Below are 27,666 nucleotides of genomic sequence, written 5' to 3'. Positions count from 1 at the left end.
GACTAATATCTTTCATAAAGCATTTATTACAAACTAAATCCTTCACTTGTTCCAATAGCATTAATTTTCATTAAAGTTTGACAATCGCTGACAATTTGTTCCACGCAAAAATCAACTCTAAGTCTGGATGTATAATGTACATTTTAGTTCAACATTTGTTGGGTTGACGTTTGTCACCGTAGCACGATGATGGTGCTGATGAGTAGCAGACATTGGAGGCGATCGGCGATGGAACTTGGCGATGATGACTGCATGGCTGCTGGGTTTTCGCCTGCAACAAAGAAATTAGTTCTAGAAAGATCATCAAACTTGTGTACATTCAAATGGAAGATCGATTGTAATGCTGGTAGGATTGTTGGTGTTAGGGTGTTAGTATCAGCCCAGATATCAACCCTCATACACAAGGTGTAAGACCCGCCGTAAGCCTATAAGTGCGTCGCGTTTCGGTATGTCTGTATATCCAATTTCAAACAGGCCGGCATAATTGTGTCGACTGGCGAGGAACAGTCTTTCATCAGTAGGCACGTTATCTGGACACCATAACACTTACGCTTTAGGCAGTGTCATGGGATGCTCGTTGCCCCAACCCTCTATGTATCTTTGTTTTTTTTTGTACCTTGTAAATGTTTGCGTCCCAGTATATTGTGTGGATAAATGTTTCTTTCTTTCTTACCATCAGGTGCAATTAGAACTTTGTTATGCCTGTATGAAAAAAGAGTATGGGACAGTCAAAGGTGACCATCAACAGTTCATGGAACAGATTTGGCCGAACTGCTGCTTTTTTTCGTTGCAAACTTGGTGTAAACACTGTCGTGTCCAGATCTGAACAAATTATATGGGAAAGTGAATGAGGAAAGACGTGGTTGGTATAAAATCTGACTAAATGTGTGTTACAAAATGCTTATTCCTGGAAAAAGTCGTGGTATTTTCTATAATAACTGAATTCACAAAGAAATATAAATATCGAAAAAGCAATTTCGATCAAAAATTACTAATTACATGAAAAGAAAAATCGTATTTCGTCAATTATTTTTTGGCCACGTCCTTGAAGACATTAATTACAATGTTCGGAAATAAAATAATCTGAATTCGATATTTCTAGACGGAATAAGTTTCTTTATTATTTTACGTTGTTCCTCTGAGAAATTAGGGAGATATTAGCAAAGAATTTGCAAATGAATTACATTACATTATTGATCATGGATTGTTGTCTTAAGAATGTCTCTTAAATATTTGAAGCAAACCTAAAATTTCAAACAGATATATACTTATTTTATCCCGAAAAATAACGCAGTGGGACTTTTAAAAAAAAGGAAAGGTAATTTAATCAAAAGCTAGTACTTTTAATACATACACACACCCAGAGAGAGAGAGAGAAGAACAGAGGGAGGGAGAGAGAGAGAGACGAGGAGAAAGAGAGAGAGCCACAAATACACTCACAACGAGACTAATAATGTTGTAGGTACCTACCATTAAATATATGGACGTATATACTAGCGGGCACAGCGTTGTTGGGCACGCAGGTGTAGTTGCCAGCATGGGAGACGCTGGCAGCTGGTATGAGCAGGTCGGAGAGTCTCTGCGCAGGGTCAGTTGTCACGTTGATGCCACGCTCCACGTCGTAGTTGATCATTCTGCTGTTGTGGTACCTGGTGAAGATAGGCTTGATATATAGGTGTTCTATAGTTTTATTACGTCTTTATTTCATTTTATTGTGGACCGTGGAATCAATTCAAAGATGTTTTAAATTCTACCCGTGTTTTAATTTAATGTAGCGTCAGCGCAACATACTACATTTAGCATGTCATCAATGCTTTCTAGGAGACCTTTGGTGAATTACCTAATTTGTTTTCGTGTTGGATTTTTTTTTCTAGCGAATCCAGTCGCTCGCAAATAGTGTTAAAAATCCGCAATTTATATTGCCGCGCCATGGAAACGCAGAGTTTCTTGTATATAATTTAAAACAAAATATACATGAGCTAATATCTTGGAAACCCACATACCAGAACACAAAAGCCGGTGCCTCCGTTGTCTGTACCACTGAGCATTGAAGACGCAGCGTCGATCCTGGCTTCAGATACTTCTCTGTAGGTCCCGATATTTGCGCCCGGGCCTCTGTAAAGAAGAAAATTATAAGTATCTCTCAATAGTAAATTAATTAGAAAGCAATACATGCGGAAATTGTGGACTCCTGAGTATCTGCTGCACTTAAAATTCTGAATCTATTTTTAAATTAAGATAAAAACGGAGGAGGCGCTCAATTCGCCACGTATATTTTATATATAATGTCAGCCCTGTATTATATACTGTCCTACTGTTGGGTACGGGCTTCTTGTACTACTGAGAGGGATCAGGCCATAGTCAACCACGCTGGCCTACTGCGAATTGGTAGACTTCACAAACCCTCGAAAATTCCTATAGAGAATTTTTCAGGTATGCAGGTTTCCTCACGATGTTTTCCTTCACCGTTAAAGCAAGCGACAATTCACAAAGAATACACAGATATTTTTTTAGAAAAATCAGAGGTGTGTACCCTTGGGATTGGAACCTGCGGACATTCGTCTCGACAGGCCGTTCCACACCCAACTAGGCTATCGCCGCTTATATTTTATGTTTGACCATAACTGTTTACAGAGTAGACCAATTTTTATAATTCCTTTAATGGATAGGGTACCCGAAGTTGGAATCGTAATTTTTTTTACAAAAATTAGTGTAAACTTGAACTCCAAAAAAGGAAATAGAAGAAAGTTTTAACATTTCTCATTAATTAATTATTAAGTAATTGAATTTCAGATATAAATTCAATTACTTCTATAAGATAATAAGCATGAGGTAGTATCAGATATCTTCAATAAGCTTATAGTTGGGCTTTCTGCTCAGTATAAGTCCGGAGTCTGTAATTTATGCCGGATATCACTCCTTGAGATGAATCAAATATGGGGAAAAGTTGGAGCCCTGGTTGCAAAGTTGCAATCCCTTCGGAAATGAAAACGTTTAGCTTCCTGTTGGTCAAAATTTTTTTTACATCACGCTTCTTCAAAGCCATTTTAGCGTTGGTCGTATAACTATAATTTTACTTTAACAGCCCCTAACAGTGTTATTATAAGTACGGAACCCTAAAAAGTGGCAGAATAATCATAACTGGTTATAACGCTGAAACCCTTTTCAGTAATGCCGAATAAAGTCACAAAAGAACAACACGCAGTTCCACAGCTTTTAAATCTCAATTCAATCCCACAGTTTTCTTAAACAACATATTTATATGCAAATGACTTTTGACCCCGGCTCGTAACGGTCTCATAACCGTTCATAGTCGGGAGCGGAGTTAGGGGCGGGTGTAGGGGTACGGCCTCCTTCACCTTAATATGTGTTCTAATTTTAAAAATATTGCTTGTAATAAATGGATTTGGTTTTTCGTTAGCCCAAATATTTTTAATAAAATTTATATTGTATTAAAGTCACCATGATAAGCGTGTTTTGTGATTATGATTCAAGGTTTGAGTTGTAGTACTAACAGGTTTAGGCAATCATTTCGCTTTAAAACGGTCTGGCGACACGAATGTCCGAAGGTTAGAAATATAATGCGTACTCAGAATTTTTAAAGTACCTGAGTATTGTTTATTAATAATTATTTTCGCTTTAACGGCAAACATATTTCGAGTAAAGGTGGTGCAAGGTACATGAGCTTTCTCCATAAGAATGTAGGGTAGGTATGTGAAGTCTGTCAGTTTGTACTACGTATTGTAGATTAATGTCTAAAATCTCTCAGTAATACAAGAAACCCGGGATAACCAGTGATTGGTATATAAAACTGTGCTGATATTATTTCGCTTGCAATCGGACATATATATTTCCCGCTCTGCATAAAAATCGTTTATATAACAGAGTGTAATATGAATATATAATTTATAAACATTTTGAAGTTTTCGCAATTCCAGCAGTATTATAATAAACACAGGGTATAATATGGATTTACGATTTATAAAAATTCTGACGTTCTCACAATCCCATAAGCAGATTTAAAATTAAAATATCCAGGCAAACAAAAATTGAAAATTCTGTCGCTTGCGTACTGTATAAATAGTTTCGGATTACATTGTCTATATTGACGTCAAACTTGCACAATGGCTGACAGTTTGATCGAGTTAGAATTCGTTCCACGTCGACGATCAAATATACAAACTAATGCAACTTTGTTAGAATATTGTTCGTGTTGAATCGAAATGTATAATTGAAAAATTAAATGAGATTATTTTAATTTAGGTACTTATTTACATGTTGGATTTAAAATTTACGATGTTCGAATGCGAATGGTAAAATTAAATTCGATTGTATCTTTTTTTGCGGGCCAAAATAACAACTATTGATGGTTACCGATTTCGAATTTAAAGCTTTTCATGAGTTTTAAGGTTATTAATGTTTTCCGAAAAATTTGTATATTACTTTTATTTTTTTTGTGTCTGAGTTAAGCCTTTAAAATTACGTATCACAATTAAAACAGTAGAAAATTTTGATTATAATAATAAATAATATCAGCCCTGTATTATATACTTGCCCACTGCTGAGCACGGGCCCCTCTACTACTGAGAGGGATTAAGCTTTAGTCCACCACGCTGGCCTAGTGCGGATTGGTAGACTTCACATACCTTCGAAATTCCTATAGAGAACTTCTCAGATGTGCAGGTTTCCTCACGATGTTTTCCTTCACCGTTAAAGGGAACGATAAATTCACAAAAAATACACGCATGATTTTAAAAAAGTCAGAGGTGTGTGCCCTTGGGATTTGAACCTGCGGACATTCGTCTCGGCAGTCCGTTCCACACCCAAGTAGGCTATCGCCGCTTCAAAATTTCAAAATTTTGATTATGATGTAGCTATCATTGAAAACCACTTTTTGATAATTAAGCTATGTTTCCTCTACGAAAGACCGCGAGTGTAAGTTAGTATGCAATTATATCATCTAATTCTCAATAAATCCATTTATCAACTGAGGTTGCATGTTTCTTTGTTTAAAATCATTTATCACGGTATCAGAGTCAATAGATTAACTACACTCTTAGACGTTATGTAACTTTGATAATCATTAGACAAATTTACTAATTTAGTTTTCTTCATATTCAGAGTGAATTTTCATCAAAATATAATATGTTTGCTAAATACAATAAATATTTAACCAAAAGTTTGCTTTTGAACTATTTGGAATTAACTTACCTTTTGGAAAAAGTAAAATCCAATTTTTTTATGATCATTAAAATTTTGTATGATTTTTAGCAGTGGAACAGACGTTAAATGAAGTAGATTTGGGCCTGTTTCATAGATTTCTACTTATTCTGATGCTTCTTGTATTAAACCGCTAATGTAGACAGTACGCATTGACAATTTATTTGGGGGCATATATTATAGTCTGACTTTCATATTTGGTTGGCTTATACAATCCAATGAGAAGCATTTACTCAACGTTCTGAAACCGGCGATAATTTAATTCTAACCTTTACATAAATGATATTTAACCAACTGACGTGCGAAGTTTCATGATCTAACAGCTTCTTGGAAATGTATGTAAGTTTAACGCCTCTTGTAAATACAAATCTCATATCAATTTATCCATTACTAAAACAAATATCTGTTTTAGTTGACTTAACCAGTGTTTGAATACTAATATTACATTTACGTAATAGAAATTTATAAGGTAACTTTAGCACTGGGTTTTAGTTGGATAAAAGATTTACCGGGAATATGAATTGCCTATATATTAATGCAGGATATCTATGAAACAAATCGATGCAGTGTTTTTGCATTTATGAGTATTAAACACAATTGTTTTGATTTCAACATATAAAAAAAATCATCGAATTTATTTTTTGCTTTTGCTCATTAAATGCTGCCTGAAAATATTTTTCAAATGGCCGAAACAACAAGATTTTAGGCGTTTCTGAAGAGTAATCTAATATTAATTTAGTAGTTGCGTTATTATACCTTTATTCACTTATAAAGTTCAAGTATAACTCCTATGAGAATACTCTATAAGCCAGTATCAAAAGACCCCCAATGCACTCCTAAGTCCGTCCCAGTAGAGGCAAAGCGGATGAAGTGGCATAACCCGAATATAATTAAAATCCCTCTTTACACCACGTGCGGCCCTGACGGCTTTATTTCAGATACAATTCTGTTTTTAAACACTATTTTGAAAACATTACATTTTACGCTGTAGAGCTTTTAAACGACTCTAAATTGGCGGTTAAACGTATTTTCATACATATTTCACGTTCATTATATTTGATTGTTCTTTTTAAGTTGGACTAGTGGGATTTTATGTTTTTTTTTTATTGCCTTGAATGACGAGACGAGTTTGCCGTTCGCCTGATGGTAAGCGATACGACCGCCCACAAGTAGTACAAACACCATCCAACACCTTGAATTGCAAAGTGTTGTTTGGTATTCCACTGCGCTCGAGATCCTGAGACATGAGATGTCTAGCTGTTTATAAGGTAGTGTGACCGAAAATATCCCAGTACCTTTTTTTGTGATCTGATGTTAAGTGGAGTGGGGTCCATTATAATGTCGACTGACAAGAAATGATTACCACTCGGCAGTCGACACAATTATGCCGGCCTGTTGGAACCGGATATACATTGAATGAATCCTTACATGGCTTAACATCCTTGTGACAAAACTTCGATTTCGAGTTAGTACTTTTATCATAAAATTTTATGATATGTAGCGATAATTTGCAATTTATTCAATTAAAAAAATATTTTTTGTAAAATTATTTTTTTAATAATAAGATTTAAAAATTAAGTGTGCCATCAATAGTTTCGTTACCTTACTAGTGTTCGCTATAATCATTTAAATTAGAACTCTACGTCGATGGTAAAAAATTCAATTTCTTTTATTGGTAGCACTAAACCTCATAAATAGCACCTAAAAAAAGGAAAATCAAGTATGAACTATATTGTATATGACTATAAAGATTGCGTTAAAATACTGTTTCCAGAGATTCAGTATGGTTACGGATCTTGGACGATAAATAACGACGTTCGCTTGCTAAATTCGTACGAGATCAGCCTTTCACCACTCCTGTAAGCTAAGACCGACAGTATGTAACGAGTTTTGAAGCACGGCGCTTCTATGGTCGAACTAAGCTGTCTTTCATCAGGGATTAGGCAGCCAGACTGGGAAATCCTGACTTCTATACAGATGACCTTTTAGATGCGGGTGTGTGCGATTTTACGAAATAACTTCTAATAATAATACAATATATCTATCTTTTGCTCGCGGCTTCGCCCGTGTGAAGGAATTTTCCGAGATAAAAGTTGCGCTATATTTTTTCGGGATAGAAAGTAACCTATAACCTTTCCGGGGTCTTTAACTATCTCCATACCAAATTTCATAAAAATCCGTTCAGTAGATTTTGAGAAAATCGATAATATACAGACAGATAGAAAAGGGGACTTTGTTTTATAATATGTATATTATTATTGTACAGATGTAATTGTAATATCAGTCCAGTATTATATACTGCCCACTGCTGAGCACGGGCCTCCTCTACTGAGAGGATTTAAGCCTTAGTCCACCACGCTGGCTAGTGGGGGTTAGAACTCATCATACACCCTCAAATTGCTATAGAGAAGTTCACAGGTTTGCGGTTTACCACTCAATATTTCACCGTTAAATCAAGCGATAATTCACAAAGAATACACACATCATTTTAGAAAAGTCAGAGGTGCGTGCCCTTGGGATTTGAACTTCGTCTCGGCAGTTCGTTCCATCACTAGGCTATGCATAATAATAATAATAATATCAGCCCTGTATTATATACTTGCTCACTGCTGAGCACGGGCCTCCTCTACTACTGAGAGGGATTAGGCCTTAGTCCACCACGCTGGCCTAGTGCGGATTGGTAGACTTTATACACCTTCAAAATTTCTATAGAGAACATCTCAGATGTGCAGGTTTCCTCACGATGTTTTCTTTCACCGTTAAAGCGAACGATAAATTCACAAAGGATACACACATGATTTTTAGAAAAGATAGAGGTGTGTGCTCTTGGGATGTGAACTTCGTCGCAGCAGTCCGTTCGACAGACTATGCATACGCAACTATAATTACACCTATAAGACAAGTTTTGACAAACATTTGTCCGATATTTCACGACTCTACGCACACAATACGAAAATGATAATCATTGCAAACGTGGTTCGAGCAAAACTAACACAGTATCAATTTTGTGCGGATTTCACGACTCCGATGTGAGTTGTGACTGAAATTGTACGTCCCGAACGAATAATATTTGTATTTGCGCAGGTTTTGTGCGGATTTGCGCTAAACCTTGATATTGATAGTTCTTTTGCGCGGTTTTGTATGCGTTATTGATTTTATACAGGTTTGAGCAAGTTTGTGTATAGTTCGGTATTTACTTGTGTTAAAAGCCGCTACAGTGGTCCATGTGAGTGTCGCGGTCCGAGATCAGCCTGTGTATATCCAGTTCCACACACACCATTATGCATTTATCCCGAAAGGGATAATTTGTATTTTGCTATACTTTAAATACTCTATGGTATTTCTACTATTTATGTGCGGTCACATCGCTTACAAACAGGCGCGCGGCAGCGTCTAGTCACTGAAATCCAAATACCAAAACAAGAGAGCCACGAAGCATAGTAATTTCGCGGTGACAGGAAAAAGCGTTTGTTTTATAGCAACTATATCATGTTGTGTTGGATTATCGGTAAGCCCCCGTATCCCTGAATAGCTCACACGGTCCCGCTATACGCGGTTTCAGTTTGCGATGAAGTATTTTTATCGTATTTTTATAGTGTTAGACAGTAGACAGTCGTTTTGATGGGTATGTTTGGATTCATAAATGTGATATATTTTATTTTATACGATAGCCAGAGTGATTGAACCCACGTCATGTAGCTAATGGGAGAGAGATGCAACTAATGAACCATTTTCTTTAGTAATATCAATTCCGTCCCATGGTGTGATAGGGCAAGTGTAAGGCCATATCGATATTTCTAGATTCTAGGCTGATATTGCGCAGAAATGCACCATCCGGGAATCGAACCTGAGACAAAGCGGTAGTCGTACTATAATACTCAACAAACCACAACTAACTAATGTTGAGCTTCCGTGACATAGTTGTTATACAACTACCATGGTCGCCGATTTGATCTTCGATCGTTCCATCGAGGTGTTTCTTTGAATTTAAGCCCTATTATCGTACAACTACGGTCGCGGGTTCGATCTTAGATCGTTTGACCGAAGTGTTTCTTCGAATTTAAACCCTGTGCCACTTACCTACTACATCTAATCGCAAAAATATACTTGTAGGCGGATGTGATGACACTTGGCACTCGTAGATTCCCGCGTCTCGCTTCTGAACAAACCTCACTTTAAGAGTCCAGTCCTGAAACAAAAACCTTATGAGTCACACAGAAAACTAGATAATGGTCGAGAATAGCAAAATATTTTCTTGCAATAAAGAACGTGGGATGACAGTTGCGAAAGGTGGACATTTCCGAAAAGGAACCTGACACAATACGTATGTACTAATGTATAAATCTAGTTTGCAAATCGTTCTGATGATAATTAGATTCTACAGAAATTCTCTATAAAGGAAATATGGAGCCTTCGCCACTGTAGTATGCATTGTTTTAGTATTTAACTATAAATTATGTTAATAGAAAATTGCATTTGTGTATCAAACATAACAGTCTATGGAGTGGTGTATGTGTTTACATTTAATAACATTTTGGCATATATAATATATAGTTTTTTTGAAATATAGCTGATAATACATCTGAAAGATTTTGCGCAATATAGCTGTTACCGTATCTGCAAGTTCTTGCGCTTTATATTGCTGCAAGGACTTGCTAGTTTAAAGTAACAATTACCTCAGAATGCTGAAGATGTATCGCTTGAAACCTCTGGTCGGAGCTGTACGTGGTGAGTCCCACCGTCAGCAGATGGTAGTCCTTTCTTCTGATCCACGAAACCTAGAACAAAAAAATGGTTTGAAAATGATCAAACATTTCGGCATAATGTTATCTTATCTTTACGCGAATGTTAGACATTGAAATATAATTATTTTTCGTGAGAGAATTATAATATAAAAACCGCGATAAAATCCGCGAAACAACTTTATTTCAAGGCATAGTTGTGTCAATTGGTATAATCATCTCTCACCATTCAGCATTATCTGGTCTTCCACTTATCAGATGCAGTGAGGCTACCTTGCCGTGGCAGTATTAAAAGGTACGCCACAATTTTAATTAGTAGTTTTTAATGGTACCCATCGGCATAGCGACTACGGCATACAATGTGTGACAGCCCCTATAGCGGCATAGCGACCATCGCATACAAGATGTGGAACCCGCTATAGTGACCTACAGGGATTCTGTTCATTATACCTATTGACGACGAGACGAGATAAACAATGCAGTACCTAAACAGAAAATAACTATACGTTAATGTGCGGCGCATTCATCTGACCTATTTTCTCTTAATAATAACATCAAAACATATCAGTAAATAGGATTAACTCTTGCAGAAATAAATAAAATTATGTTCATTACAAATAACATAATTAATAACGAAATGTACGTGCTTATTTTACACTTGCAATGAAGAATTAGACTTCAATAAATCTGTTGTTTAGGGTTATGTCTTTTTGCAGATATTCTAAACGAATGAACTGTTTTATATTACATTTTTGTATTTAGAACATAACAAACATCCATCAGCCTTTATCCCCGAAGGTGTAGGCAGAAAGGCAGCTAGGTCTTTTTCCATGTGTGTTTCGTCTTATGCTGTGATACATGGCGGGAATATCACTACATTGGGCTCAAATTCCAGACTCCAGTCTGACATATTTATTATACATCATCGATTAGTATATATTCGTATTTGTAGATTCTTGTAATCATAGTTTCGTTAGAAAATTACTTCATCACTCTTGGCCTTACAGCCAAGCGTAAAAGGTTTTCAGATATTTTCTCAAGTTCCATTTAAAATTTAGAGTCAGCGATTGGAGGCCTCCTGAGCGCTGGAGCTCTGGTACACAGCATACTAGCTCTTGTAAACTACGTCCTAACAGTGGAGTCACTTTCCCGTGCCCATAGTCAATTTGCCGTACAAAAAAGTCAAATTAGAGGACGAAAAGGACATAAGAACACTAATCCCTCAGCCAAAATTTGAACCAGATGATAAATCAATACAGACAATTAGTAGAGGCAAAACAGCGTTTACTCGACACAGGATAATTAATTCGCAAGGTTAAGCTACATCGCTTAATGCCCCGTGCAATTTATGTACGTTGTTGATTACAGGCTTTTTGTTTCGTTCCTGCTGCCGAGTGTTTTGAGTTCGCTTTTGTTAGTTATTCAGTGTGTACTGTAAGCATTATGGAAGCATAATTCTAATAAAAGATATCTTTATTATAGTATTTCTAATATATACATTAATTGTAGTTTAATATTGATGATTTATATGATTCTATAATATGTATCGATATTTAACATCACATCGATTTAAATATCGATATAACATTTTATTGTATTGGCAATACTGTGGCTGACGAGTTTACTTTTTAAGTTGAATGCACTGTCGCACGCATTCGATGGCGAACAGTCGCCGAGGCAAGATCTAAGAGATCGAATTATAGTGTATTTGAGTGGTAATATAGTGTTTAATTACAGGGTTGAACCTTACAGTACGTTGTCTTTTCGTTTTGTATTTAAGTCATATTTGATGTTAGTGTTTTTTTTTTGGGTATGGGACCCCGCATTCAACACCGCTTGAAACTCGCTAATGGGGTACTGGAAAATAGATGTTGGTGTTGTGTATGGGATATTATTGAAGTTAATTTATTAATTTATAGTTCCCTACTTAAAATAATTCTGTCTTTAGGGGAGATCGAGGGTGGTTGACTAAATTCATTTTGGACGATTACTTTTATTATTTTAGCATATAATGACATAAAAATTTACAAGTTCTATAGATATGTTAATGACCTTTGGAAAAAAATGCCAAGCAACTCGCTATTATTTAAATTCAACCTGCCCCTGTAGCCAACTATTCTGTCTTCTCTACACTTCATATTTTACTTGCCTCATAAGGGCTTTTGTAAATATAAAATGACAAATTTTCTGACTTTAATATGCTATACCTGACAAAAAGACTCATTGACTTATTCATTCACTCATAAAAGAAACACTTTTTAGTTTCTCATAAATTTTTAATATCGCATCAGGAGAATATAAAACGCATTATTTTAATAAAGGACGTTATACATTTTTAAGTTATGAAAAATAAACACCTGCGTAACCTGGTGGGTCATATAATACCAAAGTACTTTTTACCAAATGCTATTGGAAAACAGCCCTTAACCCCTTAGTTATAACGATACGGAATCTCAATGAGAATTTCCCGAATATATGCCGTTACAAACGTTCACCCGAAACGTGAACAAAAAATAATTTAACTTTCATAAAATATGAGTTTGAGCCATGATTTGTCACTCTCATATTTATACTAAACTAGCTTTGCTCGCGGTTTCGCCCGCGTGAAGGAGTTTTCCGGGATAAAAGTCCACTGTATGATAAAAGTATTGCTACATATTTTCCCGGTACCGATAGGTTCAAACTAATTTTATCCCCATGGGAGTTGAATTTATCAAAATCCTATTTAAGCGAACGTCTTCATCATAGTAGCTCCAATCTTTAATTTCAGTTCAATCATTCAAAAATCTAAGAAGATTTATACAAACTTTCATCCCCTATCTTATCCTCTTAGGGGTGGAATTTATCAAAATCCTTTCTTAGGGGATGCCTACGTCATAGTAGCTTTATGCATGCAAAGTCTCACCCCGATCGGTTTAAAATTGACAAAGTTTCATACAAACTTTCTTCCCCTATTTTATCCCCTTGGGGGTAGAATTAATCAAAATCCTTTCTTAGCGGATGCCTACGTCATAACATCTACCTGCATACCAAATTTCAGCCCGATCCGTCTAGTGCTTTGGGCTGTGCGTTGATAGATCACTATGTCAGTCAGTCACCTTTGAGTTATATATATTTAGATGAATTCCAAACTTTGAACAAGTTCGGAACATCTCTATCGACAGGCCTAAGTCTCAAATTGAGCCCAATAAATGGCAATAGGCTCCATATTATATAGGACCTAAAACTGTCAAAACGCGTGGTACCTTCTGCCTACCCTAAAAAGGAAACTGCGTGCTACGTAGAAATATTTCAACATCCATTATAACTGAAACACGGATTATGTAGGAGCATGATTTGTGACGAGGCACGTGTGATCTCTCTAATCCGCTAACATGGTTTTAGGCTTCTAATGGAACAGATTATTATGCTGATTTGTTAAGGTATAAATAGGTATGAGTGATTGGTTAAGCTGATTTTTTTTATTTCTTTGAATGACGAGACGAGCTACCCATTCGCCTGATAGTTTGCTATACGACCGCCCATAAATAATAGAAATACATGCAACACATTGAATTGCAAAGTATTGTTTGGTGTTCCATTGCACTCGCCTGAGATATAAGATGTTAAGTTTTATTATGTCCAGTAGTTACACTGGCCACAATGTATGAAAAAACAGTTTTTCGAAGCAGAGATGTATACTTAATTAAGTATTTTGATAAGGAAATTCATCATGTTATTTGAAGGGATATTTTAATTATTACACCTTTGCCTAAACTTTATAGGAACATGTTTAACATGGCCCTCTACTTTATACTCAGAAATACACCATGTATTTCCTCAAACATTCCACGTAGAAACATCCTGTATAACATATACCGTAAATGGCGGACCGGGCCGCAATTAAAGACGGAACGTTTAGGCCTCGAGTTTGTGCAAGAATTTTTATTTTCAACACAGCTGTTTCTAGTTTATTTAGGTTCTCAAGTATTTAAGTTGTTTTGATTATGACGTGAAAGGCACGCAAACCTTAGTTTAATGAATTTGGAAAAATGTGTCCTTAACAGGTTTTTACTATAGAACTAAAAATATAATACAATTAGGAACCTTATTAAAACAATAGAATAATTAGAGGCTAAGGAGTTTTAATTAAAATAATTTCAAATTTCGAATTTCAAAGCATGGTTGTATTACCAAAGAGCAAAAATCTATAAACAATTTCCAATTCGAATTAATTTTTTAAATAATGAATCTCTTGAATGCCACTTCGTCCCATCCCCGGGGTGCCCTTAGGAAATTGTATTAGCAAATTAAATCAGGGACTCATCCAAAATTGATCTCCGGGGAATTGATTTGGGTCAAAATATTCAAATATTTTATACTGTACCCAGGGATATTTCAAAAGCGCTTATTATAATAAACAAATAACTTTTGAGCCATAGATCATGTCAATCTGACTAAGTTGTATATTCCTTTTTTTATTGCCTTAGTAGATAAACGAGCAAGCGGTCTGTCTAATGATGAGCAGCATCTTCCCCCCATAGACATTGCAATTCCAGAGACAGCCAAGCCATTGCCTAACGGATTTAGCCAATCTAAAGTTCTAATTTTGCCCAATATTCCCAAGAATGTTTTATGATTGTAGGCAAAGCAATAAAGCAAACTATATAGATAATAAACTCGTGGTTAATGTTAGACACTAATTATCTAGCCTTTATTAGCAAGGAAAAATCTATATTACACTTAGTAATGCTCGTATAAAACAAAACGGCAAAAAAGGACAATAAGGAATTTGATGAACATCACTACATCATTACGATAATTATTAAAAATAAGGTCTCAGGTGTGAGGAAACCTGCATACCTGAGAAGTTTTCTATAGTAATTTCGAGGTTGTGTGAAGTCAATTAATCCGAATTAGGCCAGCGTGGTGGATTAAGGCCTAATCCCTCTCAGTAGTAGAGGAGGCCCGTGCTCAGCAGTGGGCAAGTATATAATACAGGGCTGATATTATTATTATTATTATTATTATTTACCGGTATATAATCGGTAAAAGTGACCTAAAATCCAATTCCTTATACTTGAAACGTAATCTGATTGAAAATTGAAGATATTTATTGAAAACGGCTGATATCAGATAATTAGTTAATTTTGTACCTTATAATCAGTAAAAGGGACCTAAAATCCAATTCCTTATAGTTTCGTAACGGTAACTATCTCTTAAAGCATAGCGTACATTTATCGCATCGCAAAGCCACGGAAGTCGCCCAGACAGCCTTACCAATCAATACCTGCGATTGCTATCGGCTATAGATTTGAAACTTGTACTGGGATGGGCTAGGGGATAAGACGAAAGGGATGCGTAAGGTTTTCATAGATTTAAATAACTTTTAATAAAATGCCAGCGCTGTTTGTATATTTCCTTGGATTTAAATAACTTGTAATAAAATGCCAACTGAATACTGTCTTATTATTTCGTCGTATCATGTACGTTGGCAGACTTCACATACCTTTGAAGTTATTTTCGAAAATTAATCAATAATCGTATCAAACTAGTCGTAGTCAGATGCTTTGGAGTAATTTTGCTGTGCCGATATAGGAAATAGATATTTAGGTTGTTCGTGTTTTCCTTCACCTGTGTCAGTAAAATTAGAGGTTTCTGCTTATGATCTGAGTTCGATATCATAAAATGAATCTAAACTAGCATTACGAATCTATATTAATTTTTACGTTGCGTTATCTAATGAAACCACATTTTCGCCTTTACCTCTGTTAATAATGTTCCAAAAATCATTAAAGAAGTATTTTTGCCAAAAATACCTGTTTTAGTTTATAATTTTTTGATCGTTTTGTAGTTTATTGCGTGTATGTTTTGTGTGTATGTGTATTACTGAAAATGTGTCATGTTTCCACTTCGATAATTTCTCTTTGTGTTATAGCAGTCACCTTAGGATACGTAAAATGAAAATTAATTTTCATTAATATTTATTATTTGAAACTTACACTTTTTTATTTTACATCTATCTTTGGAATAGTTTATGGTAAAGTTTTTTTTCAAGAAAACAAATATGTGGTTTCATTTATTGAGGCAATGTCAAATTATCTTTGTGAATGATTATTTTTGAAATATAAGTATTAAGTGTCTATATTTAAGATTCATTATTACTTGTCGACATAAGCACCGACTTGCATTCTAATTTCAAAACGAATACTCGTCTTTTATACGTAAGACACGGAAGCCTCCCAGACAGCCACAAATCGATAGAGGTAATTGCCATTTCAGATAAAAAGGTTTAATATTCTAATTCTTTCGTCTATTCTGCGAACGTGTCTGATTTGATATCGATCGGGGAATCTAGATTTAGTACGGCTGAAAGGGATTTCTTGAAGAGGTTTACTCTGAGAATACTAAGGCATTTTTAACAATGAAATATAATCTGGGGTAGTTGTACGACTGTCGTGCTGAGGTTTCGGCTTTGATATTCAGGGGCATATTGGGGTTTAGAGTATCGTCTCACTCTGGAATACGGTAGTTAAATAATTTTTAAAATACTTTTATCATAAATATATGTGCTCTAAAAAATAACGTAAAAATAATCTTCAATATCCACGCAATAATAAATAAGTTATTTAGCATTTAAATTTGTTGAAATGAGTAGCTGTCAAATGACACTAACAGCAAACTGTGACGTCACCAAGATTCATCAGTCATAACGCTGCGTGTGTGAGAAAGAGATAGGGCGATAACCCTACCACGCCCTCACTTTTGATCACAACAATATTTATATCAATAACTGGTTTATTTTTCGATCAATTTTGATGATGTTCTCACGAAAGATTTTTTTCGTATTATTTACTGTTACGGTTATAATAAAGTTCAAAATTAAACGTAGGAAGCTACCACCCTATTGTATCCGTAAGCTAGATACGAAATCGCCCCCTATTACGTGGGTCTTTATCCTAGCATTACACTCGGGGTGTCTGTCAAAATATTTGAGGGTGTTGGGCAAAGCAATATCACCTTTGTTGCCTTCATGTATAAAGATGACGTTGAATTGTTGAAATACGCCAAGAGTGTTGCCTCCATTACTTGTCTCGCAAAATGTGTGGGCGATACCTTTCTGCCTACTCAAAAAGGGAAAACGGCGTCATGTCAATCGTTGTCCCTTTTAACGTCATTCAGTTCTATTTACTTTGTTTTATGTATAAGATAGTTGATAAACTAACATTTTATTTTATTTAAATTCAGCTCTAACAGTATGCTCACGTTTTTTAGTTCTAATATAAAGTACTAAAGTCACCTTCTGATAAGTGTACCAATTAAAGGAGTACACGACACAAAAATAATAATGTTTTACTGGTGGTAGGTCTCTCATATGTGAGAGTCCACCTGGGTGAGTACCACCGCACTGTCTATTTCTACCGCCAAGTAGCTATGTCTAGTCACTGTTATTTTCTAGTTTGAAGGACATAGTAGCCAGTGTAACTACTGGACATAATAAGACTTAGCATCTAACGTCTCAGGTGGTGAGTGCAGTGGAATACCAAACAATACTTTGTAATAATTCAAGGTGTTGGATGGCTATTCTACTGTTTCTGGGCAGTCATATCGCTTACCATCAGGCGAAAGGCAAAATGGATTAGTCATTTAAAGTAAAAAAAAAAGTATTTTTTTTTTATTTGAGGATTCGGCAGTGACTGCACCAGGGACCTTAGTCTCTATGCCACACGCTATGTGGACAGTTCATAACAAACATGTGACGCATCAAGTCGCGTTTAACACAATAGAAATTGGCATACAGAATACTATTCCACAGTAATTTCATGAAGATAACACAACACCGCCGCGTTACGAGTTTATACTGTTATAGAGAATAAGGGTCCTGGTATTAACTGAAACAGAGCCCCAGGAAACCGCCAACCGGTAAAAAACAAAAGTATTCCTTGACGGTCGGCATAATTATGACGGCGTGTCTAATTGCTTCTTCATGTACCGCTTGAAGGAACCCAGAGCAGTACAGAGCAGTGCACGAGTACGGCAAACTGTTCCAAAGCTTAATGGTGCGGCAAAAGACTCTCGAATCTTTCCGTTCAGGCCTAGATGGAAAAGCCAAAGAACGTTCTTAATCAAAATCATGTATGTATACTTACTATTCCATCCCCAATATTTCTGATGATGCAAGGCAGTAGGGCAGTAGAACCAGTCTGTGACGTCACCACGGTATTATTCTCAGTTCCGAACTGCTTCTCTGGCGTGTGGCTGTACAGGTCTTCTAGAGGAGGGAAAGAGACGGTCAACTCGTTCTGGTCTACTCGCACAGTCGTCGATGGAGCTGGCGATGTTGGACCTGTGAACAAAATGACTGATGAAAATAAATTAGATTTTTAGCACAGCTCGGCTCTTGGTCTTTTGCCTTCGCATGCAATAAAAAGCCTTCATAAAACCTAGTGTTAAGTGGAAAGACCAAGGAAAATGTCGACCGGCTAGAGACGACAACATTGATGGTCAGCATGATTGTGCCGGCCTGCCTAGTTGGTACACTACAGTAGCCAAGAAGCACATGGGTCTCCTAATGGTGAGAGATAACTGTCCCCTATAAACTCCCGCAAGAACAAAGATTTTGATAAAAAGTAGTCCTAAATTAAGCAAAAAAGTAAAGTATTGGTCCTCGTTACTATGAAATATTAGACTGCTTTACAAGTTTAAAGTAGATTCCATTTATCAAAAATAGTAATATACAGCTAATGTAGATAGTACTCATTTTATTACCATTTATTTGGGAGCATACATTAGAGTATGACTTTTGTATTTAGTCAGGTTATACCTACTATTATGTGACGAGTAAGATTTAGGTACTCGGTGACTACCTCGGTGGCGTAGTTGTATTACCGTACGACTGCAATGCCGAGGTCTGGGGTTCGATCCGATCGAAAGCGATATTGGATTCTTCTACACAGTATCAGCCGGGAGTTTAGTATTTAATAATCTATAGTAAAGATATAGAGGGAAAACGAGCATACGGTACGCCTGATTGTAAGTGATCACTGTCGCCTATGAACATCTGCAATACTAGGAGGCATAGAGATACCAGCTTTTTAGGTGTAAATACACTTTATCTTTGTAGGTCATCAGGCCGTATGTCTCCGAAAATACTGCTATTAAAATATAATATTTAATAAAATATTTCAGGAAAAGCTCTTATAAGCACTACAATTAGATCCAATTTTTAATGTGTGTTGAATAATTAAGTAATGTTTTAATTTATTTGAATAATTATTTTTACATAATTTTTGCACACTAAAGGTGAATTTTAAATGAAGATAAAATATTCTAAATGTATTTTCATTAACTTTAATTAAGTTGAGGAAATATAGCTGCCTTCAACCTATTTTGCGTTTTTTATATAGTGTAGTGATAGAGTCTTAGTAGAGTGGGGAGTAGATTCTAGATAGACTGCCGAGAGATGAATACCATTCAACCTTATTATAAACAAGATTTGCTGGTGGTAGGATATATTTTATATCCGCCCGGATAGCGACCACAGTACACAAGGTGTAAAGCCCGCCATAGTGGCCCACTAAGTGTCGCATTCCGAGTTTAGCTTGTGTATATCCAGCTTCAAATATGCCGGCATAATAGTATCATTGGCGAGGAATAATTATGATCATATGGGCTTTCCCCATGGCATAAGAAAAGGAATACATATGGTGAAAAGTGGGTGCACTAGCTGCGTCTCTGCTTACCCCTTCAGAGATAAAAGCGTGAGTGTGTTTGTTATGTTTACTACGATAATAAGTACCTACTTAAAACAGCATCAACGAAAAATAAATAATTCATGAGCATTTATTTCCACAAACGGTTTACAAGGACCCGCAAAAAACAAATATAAAAATTAAAACTTAACCGCAAAAAGTACATAATCACTGTCGAAAAAAACTTTACACCGTTTCAAACTGCCGTTTTGAGTTTCACAAAATCCGACTACATTAAACGTGAAAAATATGTGAGCGGACGGGAATCGCCCTAAACCCCCCAACTTTGGCACGGTCAGCAAAAAAGTCCGCGTAAACACCAGAGTTACCCTTAATTTTTACCATTTGCTGAATTTAGTCCGCACGTCCTCAAAAGTTGTTTCATATAGAGTTTTTGGAACTCGTGTTAGAAGTGAATTTTACTGTTACCTTTTTTGTTATCTCTCCATATTTTAACTAGAATATTTATATTTAAAAGCATGTTTTACGATACGAAAAAGACTTTATTTTATAGTTGATGATCGCGTGAAATATCTAACATTGTTTTGTTTTTTGGACATGGCAGAGTGACGTCACTGCACCTTATGGTAAGCGGAGTAAGTTACTTATAGTGTCGACTGAATAAAATTTCGTCATATTAAATTTTAAAGGCCGAAATATCCATGATTATTAATTATTTTTACGTTTTTCTTTCAACTGCGAGAACTAATCACTAACTAGACGTGAATTTAAATTCTTTACTTGCCAATACTTGTTTAGTTACCCAGATTAAAGGTGAAAAAAAATGTATGAAAATGGACCTTGAGGTATCGCCTTAATACGGTTGGCCAGCAGAAGCTGTAACAGAACGAAACCACTTGTGATAGAGCATGACAAACGACCTGTAGTGGGTATGTAGCTGTTGAGAGCGAAATGATAAATCGTCTCCGCTACGGGAAATATGATGTATTTTTGTATGTTTATTGACTGCCTCGGTGGCGTAGCTGTGTATTTTTGGGATTAGGGTTGCCGCCATATTCATTGCCTGGAGAATCCAGCAATTGTGGTGTTGGAATTCCTCAGTGCGTAGTACATTGGAGCCGTAATGTTTCCCCATTATCAATATCGGGAATTCTTGCTAATGGGATGCTAGAACTTAACGACTTCGGGGATCTGAGGATAGGAAGGGAGTAAGGATGGGTGAGAGAGAGATATGAGGCGTAGTGTTTGAAGTCTGTTTTTTTTTTAGAGTTGGCGTCCTTGTAGTCTACATTAGGGGAAACTTGTGAACTGGATACTGAAATCCCTGGCTTAGCCACTGCAGAGGCCAGCAGGAAATTTGGGTGGGAATAGGAGGAAGGATGGGAATCCTACAGATAGGTGGAAGGGAAATTCGCGACCCCTCATCGGTTTTAATGCGAATTAAGAACCATTTCTGCCTGCACGAAAAAGGTTTCCGTGATAAAAGTATTGCTTTATATGTTCCCGGGATAAAGTGTCTCCTATAATTTAAGTTAGACTTTTAGCAATACGTCGGTGAAAAAAACATTAAATTCCATGCGGTAGTTCTTGCGTGATGCGTGTACAAACATATAGATAGATGACATAAAAAAATCTGTTCCCGGGATAAAGTGTCTCGTATATTTTAAGTTAGACTTCTAGCAATACGTCGGTGAAAAGAGCATTCAATTCCATGTGGTAGTTCTCGCGTGATGCTTGTACAAACATACAAGACAGATGAAATAAAAAAAAAATTTTTCTTCAATATCTATAATTTTCTAATATCGACTTGCTACAAATTTTAAAAGATTTGGTAAGTTGTTTCTTTTTCAAGTTTTACTAATTTTATTCACTTGACATGTAAGCTGTAAATCGCGAATAGTAAGGTAATTGAACCACCAATTTGAGAAGTTATTTACATTATTTTATTTGAGTTCGTACGCATATAATTTATTTAAAACTTAACGCCTTTTATGACGAAATTAACCCGTAATTTCCGCATCAAATATTGACGTCGGAAAAATTCTACCCTCAATCGTCCTTTAAAAACAATGGACCGTCTAAAAATACATGCATATCGCATATCCAACCCTTTCAATGAAAATTGACAACCGCTGGACATTGACTTGCTGCGGGCGAAATGTCCTCCATTTACGTTCTTTTATTTGGCGCATTTTGAATTTATCGTAAAAATATTTACCGTTGAAAAATGAATGGTTATTTAGTTGCTATTTTTATGATAACCTCACCTTGATCTCTGAGGGTAAAAATGAAGTTACTCAGTTGTAAGATGTACTGTCTGTGGTATGCAAGAGGCCATCTGGGTAGACACCAAGGCAATGTTTATCTCTACTGCCAAGGAAGGTACATTTACTGTTATGTTCAGGTATGAAGGACATTTTATCTCACCACTGCAGAGTAGAGGCTTCCTCTACTTACTAATACTAAGAGACTGCTAGGCATTAGTTTAACACGCTGGCCTAGTACAGATTGGGGAACATTATTAACCTTCAAATTCCTGTAAAGAATTCTTAAGTACGTAGGTTTCCTCATAATATATCTCCACAGTTAAAACCACCGTTAAATAATTGATAAACAAAACACACGTAACTTAAAATCAGAGCTGCGTGCCTTGGGTTTTGAACCTACGGACCTCCATCTCGACACTCCGTTCTATTCCTAACTAGTCTATGGATTCTAATTTGGTCATTCGTCACTACGCAGTGAATCCCATTTCCATCAGTGGAAAGAACTTTGATTCCGTCTAAGCTAAAGCGTGGTAATCCATAAGTGGAGAGTGCTCAGATTGCCTCCAACCCGGGACCTAATAAGGCCCTACCACGATAAATTAAGCCTGAAGATCTAAGCCTCCTGGTACCCACCTTCTCCGGCGCCGGTAACCGTGTGGATAAGCAGTACCACGACGCACAGGCACCTCTGTCCCTCCACAGACATCGCTGTCGAGGGGTTCAGCAACTGCGAACAAAATTATATTATTATTTTTATTTACTAAAGTTAATACTTCGACTACGCTTCCCAATATTTTTGAAATATAATCTATTGTGCTTTGTCCATCATCACCTACATCACCCTCAGGTAAATATTCTACTCAATGATTATTTTTAGGTTTATTTACTAAACTTAATGCAATACTTCCACTACGCTTCCCAATATTTTTGAAATATAATCTATTGTGCTCTGTCCATCATCACCTACATCACCCTCAGGTAAATATTCTACTCAATGATTATTTTTAGGTTTATTTACTAAACTTAATGCAATACTTCCACTACGCTTCCCAATATTTTTGAAATATAATCTATTGTGCTCTGTCCATCATCACCTACATCACCCTCAGGTATATTTTCTACTCAATGTTTATTTTTAGGTTCATTTACTAAAGTTAATGCAATACTTCCACTACGCTTCCTAATATTTTTGAAATATAATCTATTGTGCTCTGTCCATCATCACCTACATCACCCTCAGGTATATTTTCTACTCAATGATTATTTTTAGGTTCATTTACTAAAGTTAATGCAATACTTCCACTACGCTTCCCAATATTTTTGAAATATAATCTATTGTGCTCTGTCCATCATCACCTACATCACCCTCAGGTATATTTTCTACTCAATGATTATTTTTAGGTTCATTTACTAAAGTTAATGCAATACTTCCACTACGCTTCCCAATATTTTTGGAATATAATCTATTGTGCTCTGTCCATCATCACCTACATCACCCTCAGGTATATTTTCTAATCAATAATTATTGAATATTTAAGTTCTTCTTCAAAATATATCGAAGGCGTATAGCAACAATTGTACGTACAACTTTAATACCAAAGCGGACATGCTCAGTAATTGTCGTAATTATAAATTCCTTTTGTTCTTTCTCTTCGTTTAAGCTTCTCTGACGTAATTCTTTATCCAAAGTACCAATTCTTCACTCCAGTAAAGTTGAACATTAATTGCTTTACATCTACACCGTCTAGTCATTAATATACACAAACTTTGTAACAGAGCCAGCGACAGCTTGTAAACTACAAATTGCATAAGATCAATACGCAAGAAAGTTAGTCGCAAATAAGGACTAGTAACCCGTGTATCAAGTTTGACGTAAATAAAACTTAAAGTTAAATGATTTACATAAAGGCGCCTTCAAATAAGTCGCGCGGTTGCAGTTCAGCGGTCTCTTAGTAAGGTGAATCCATATAAAAAATGACTAGCGCAATCGCCGCGCGGCTTAGAGCGCCTTCAAATTAATCGCGCGGCTGCAGCGCTGGAATCGCGTGACAAGGTAAATCCATAAGACTTGCCACAAGACAAACGACGTTAAAGTAAAACACCTAAGAGCGCCTTAAATTATCCTTTAAACGCTACGCAGCTGCAGCGCGGGAGTTGCGCGTGTCTTTTTCGTATATATTTACATTGCCGCGCAATCGCCGGGCGGATAATTTTAGAAACGATTATATAGTGGCAAATTGAAGGCACTCATACCTGTTTTACTTTAACGTCGTTTGTGTTTTGGTAATTCTTACGTATTTACTTTGCTGCGCGACCATGGTAGAGCTGCCGTGTTGCTGCCGCGCAGCTAATTTGAAAGCACCCTAATTTATTTCATGCAGTTTATTGGAATGAAGGATAAAATAAATCTCTCTGTTTTAAAATTTATTGCTTCAAGTAATATAAGCGGCGATAGCCTAGTTGGGTGTGGAACGGACTGCCGAGACGAATGTCCGCAGGTTCAAATCCCAAGGGCACACACCTCTGACTTTTCTAAAAAATCATGTGTGTATTCTTTGTGAATTTATCGTTCGCTTTAACGGTGAAGGAAAACATCGTGAGGAAACCTGCACATCTGAGAAGTTCTCTATAGGAATTTCGAAGGTGTGTGAAGCCTACCAATCCGCACTAGGCCAGCGTGGTGGACTAAGGCCTAATCCCTCTCAGTAGTAGAGGAGGCCCGTGCTCAGCAGTGGGCAAGTATATTAAACAGGGCTGATATTATTATTATTTATTATTAATATGAGGTCTTTTTGTATTGCTTTAGTAGACAAACGAACAACCGGTTCGCATAATGGTAAGTGCAACCGCCGTCCATAGACTTTGCAACGCCAGAGGTACAGTTAACTTGAAGCCGTTGCCTATCGGGAGGTAAGCACTCTTTTAAGTCTCTTTTAAAGAAGGTCAAGTCATAGCACTCGAGGAACACCGATACAGGGAGTTTATTCCAAAATTATAAGGTCTCATATATTACTAAAAAAAAAATATGTCCTCATTCTAAGTCTTATTTCAAAGGACAGCAATACTCCCACGATGCTTTCGGCATTGTGGGCGTATATGGATTGTGATAATTTACCAGATGTTCACTTAGTGTAGCTAACGGAAACAAACCATTTTCAGAAAAATGAGGTGAACATAAAAAAAGAATTCGGTAACTGACATAATTGTAATCTTAAGTGTACTGCCGGTTAGAGATATTGTAAATTATGTAACTGTTTAATTTCGTTACTTTACTGTAATCTATGTTTCCTAATTAATTAAAAATCATTCTGTTATAGTTATTTGAAAATACAAACTAGCAAACCCAGAAAATTAAAAACGTTTAACTACAACGACCCAACTCCAGAACAATTCTTTGAACTGATTTTTCCACGTAATTTTGCTGAAACAATTTTTCATTCCAGTCTCCGGACATTCATTATCGTGGCTCAACATTTTCATCTGAGTAACAAAGCGTGAGAGATTAATTAGTAACATACCGATTGTTTTTGCCCGGTTATCTTGCGTTCCCTTCGACCGGTTTAAAATTGTAGGGGAATTAATTTTCGTGTATATTTTTTGTAATTAAAACGATATGGTCAAAGGTTTTATTTGCTCATTCTACTGTGGCAGTTTAAAAGGGTCTTTTGTGTTTGTGCACGTTGGTTTTACGACACGCTTGGACTTTCATCACCTACCTTTATTGTGTCGTCCCACCGACCCGCCCGCACTTGCTACGCTCCCTGTATGTAGTCTCAGAATATTCGCTCCTGAGCTCTCATCCACTACCTTTACTTTGGCGCTTCTTCGGCCTGCACGTAACAAATTAACGCTTTTTATGCGTGGTCTCACAAAATTTGCTCCTGAGCTCTCATCCACTACCTTTAGTTCGTCGCTTCATCATCCCGCGCGTCACACACGACGCTGCATATACGTGGTCTCACAACACTCGCTTCTAAATTCTCATCGTCTACCTCAAACTCGTAGCAGCGTCTCGCGCGTCTCACCACTCTATTCTCTGATTTAATCTTAAAAACTTCAACTTTATTCATCACGCTCGCTCCTTAGTTTTACACCACATCCATCAACGCCACTCTGAGCTAATTTTTCGTATAATTGATGGTGTTCCAGAATTGACAATACGAAGGTGCTTAAGCAACAAAGACAAGTAAGATCGTTCGTACAATGGAAGTTCGAGATCACAACTGGGCTTCATTGTTAGTGCGTTTGACAGCTATTGTGTAGAAGCCATTTTCGATGGAAATTGTAAACTAGTTTCCACTTAATCTTTATTGTGACCGTATAAAGGCAATATCAGACGACGCATTGTGTCTGATATTATCGTATTTACTGTGTTTAGTTTTGTATTGTGCTAAGTATTTGGGAAGATTGGTCTGTTTGGCTTGGTATTCTTAACAGTAAATCTACATAATGTTCGTGTTTGCTAAGTAATAAAATTGAAGTGTCTGTGATTACGAAATAAATGGCTTTTTATAAGATTGCGAAATTATTCGGATGATAATAATCTAAACAGGTTAATATTTTAGTCTGCTATTGATTTCGCTAAGCTAATTCTTAAAACCGTTTAAATTTTTTTGACGAGATTGTTATTGGTAGGTATATGAAAGAAATAAGAAAGTAAGCAAAGCAATCTTAATCTTTATTTATTCTCGCAAATATTATTTTCACGTAAGAAGTACGTCTAAAGCATTCGATTATTTAGCTTTATTGAACGTACAAATTAAGTGTGTTAAACAAATTGCACAATTATCATAAATTAATTCATAATCTATTTAAAAATAAAGAATAAAGAAAACATTTTACGAAGAACCTGAAAAAAGCAATTGAGTAAAACATAAAGAATGATAAAAAGATATTACAAAACATTTGAAACAAACAGCATTTAGATTATATTGTATGTTCGTTTTTAATGAATTAATGAAGCCCTCCTAGCTGAATTTGGGCTACGGCAGGTAATCTCAACGAAGGTCAGCCATGTACGCCAAAGATATGTGTATAAGACCATGTTTCTTGACTCTCATTTTCCGGTGAAATGGCAATCCGACATGACTAGAGAGACATCAGGCACAGAATTAACGATTTTATATGCTTTCCAAGGCACGAGGGTATCACATCGCCAACTTCCCGACGACGAACTAGGATCAAGTCATTTAAGGAAGACTGTTTTTATTAATTATTATAAGAGTTTGCCCGAATATTGAAATATAAGCCCGAATTGAATATTACGTCGCTAGACGAATATAACTCAGCGAAATGTTATGTGCGTATCTTCGAAGTATTAAGCCGCTATACTTATAAACACTAGCTTTTTATTAGTAATATATTTTTCAGAATTGACTCAGTATTTCTGGAGTTTAACACCTACAAGCAAGATTGGTCACGGCTTCATTTCAGCATAAAAGAAGCCGCTATACTCATAGACACTGTAGCTTTTTATTAGTAAGATTTTTCAGAATTGACTCAGTATTTCTGGAGTTTAACACCTACAAGCAAGATTGGTCACGGCTTCATTTTGGCATAAAAAAAAACGCTATACTCATACACACTGTAGATTTCTATTAGTAAATATTTTTTAGATTTGACGCAGTATTTTAGAGTTCAACTTTCAAAGCAAATCTTACCTATTTATTATAATAGTACTGGCTTTTGGACGCGGCTTCACGCGTGTGAATGAGTTTTTCCAGAATAAAAGTTTCGCTATATATA

At 36.2% G+C, this 27,666-nt stretch overlaps 1 protein-coding gene across 1 annotated transcript; it reads right to left on the bottom strand.

The window, feature by feature from the left end:
* On the bottom strand, positions 1–22,627 carry LOC115452178. The gene is made up of 7 exons (XM_030180644.2): positions 22,555–22,627; positions 18,092–18,288; positions 9,897–9,998; positions 9,301–9,409; positions 2,004–2,115; positions 1,471–1,649; positions 1–271 (listed from the first exon to the last, which is right to left on the bottom strand). The coding sequence occupies exons 1-7, from the start codon at positions 22,625–22,627 to the stop codon at positions 174–176; spliced, it is 870 nt and encodes a 289-aa protein (XP_030036504.2). The 3' UTR covers positions 1–173.
* Between the last annotated feature and the right edge of the window lie 5,039 nt (positions 22,628–27,666).

This window comes from Manduca sexta, chromosome 5, assembly GCF_014839805.1.
Source record: "Manduca sexta isolate Smith_Timp_Sample1 chromosome 5, JHU_Msex_v1.0, whole genome shotgun sequence".
Lineage (NCBI taxonomy): Eukaryota > Metazoa > Arthropoda > Insecta > Lepidoptera > Sphingidae > Manduca > Manduca sexta.
Note: the sequence above shows the minus strand (reverse complement) of the source record. Positions and strands in the feature narration are given on the sequence as shown.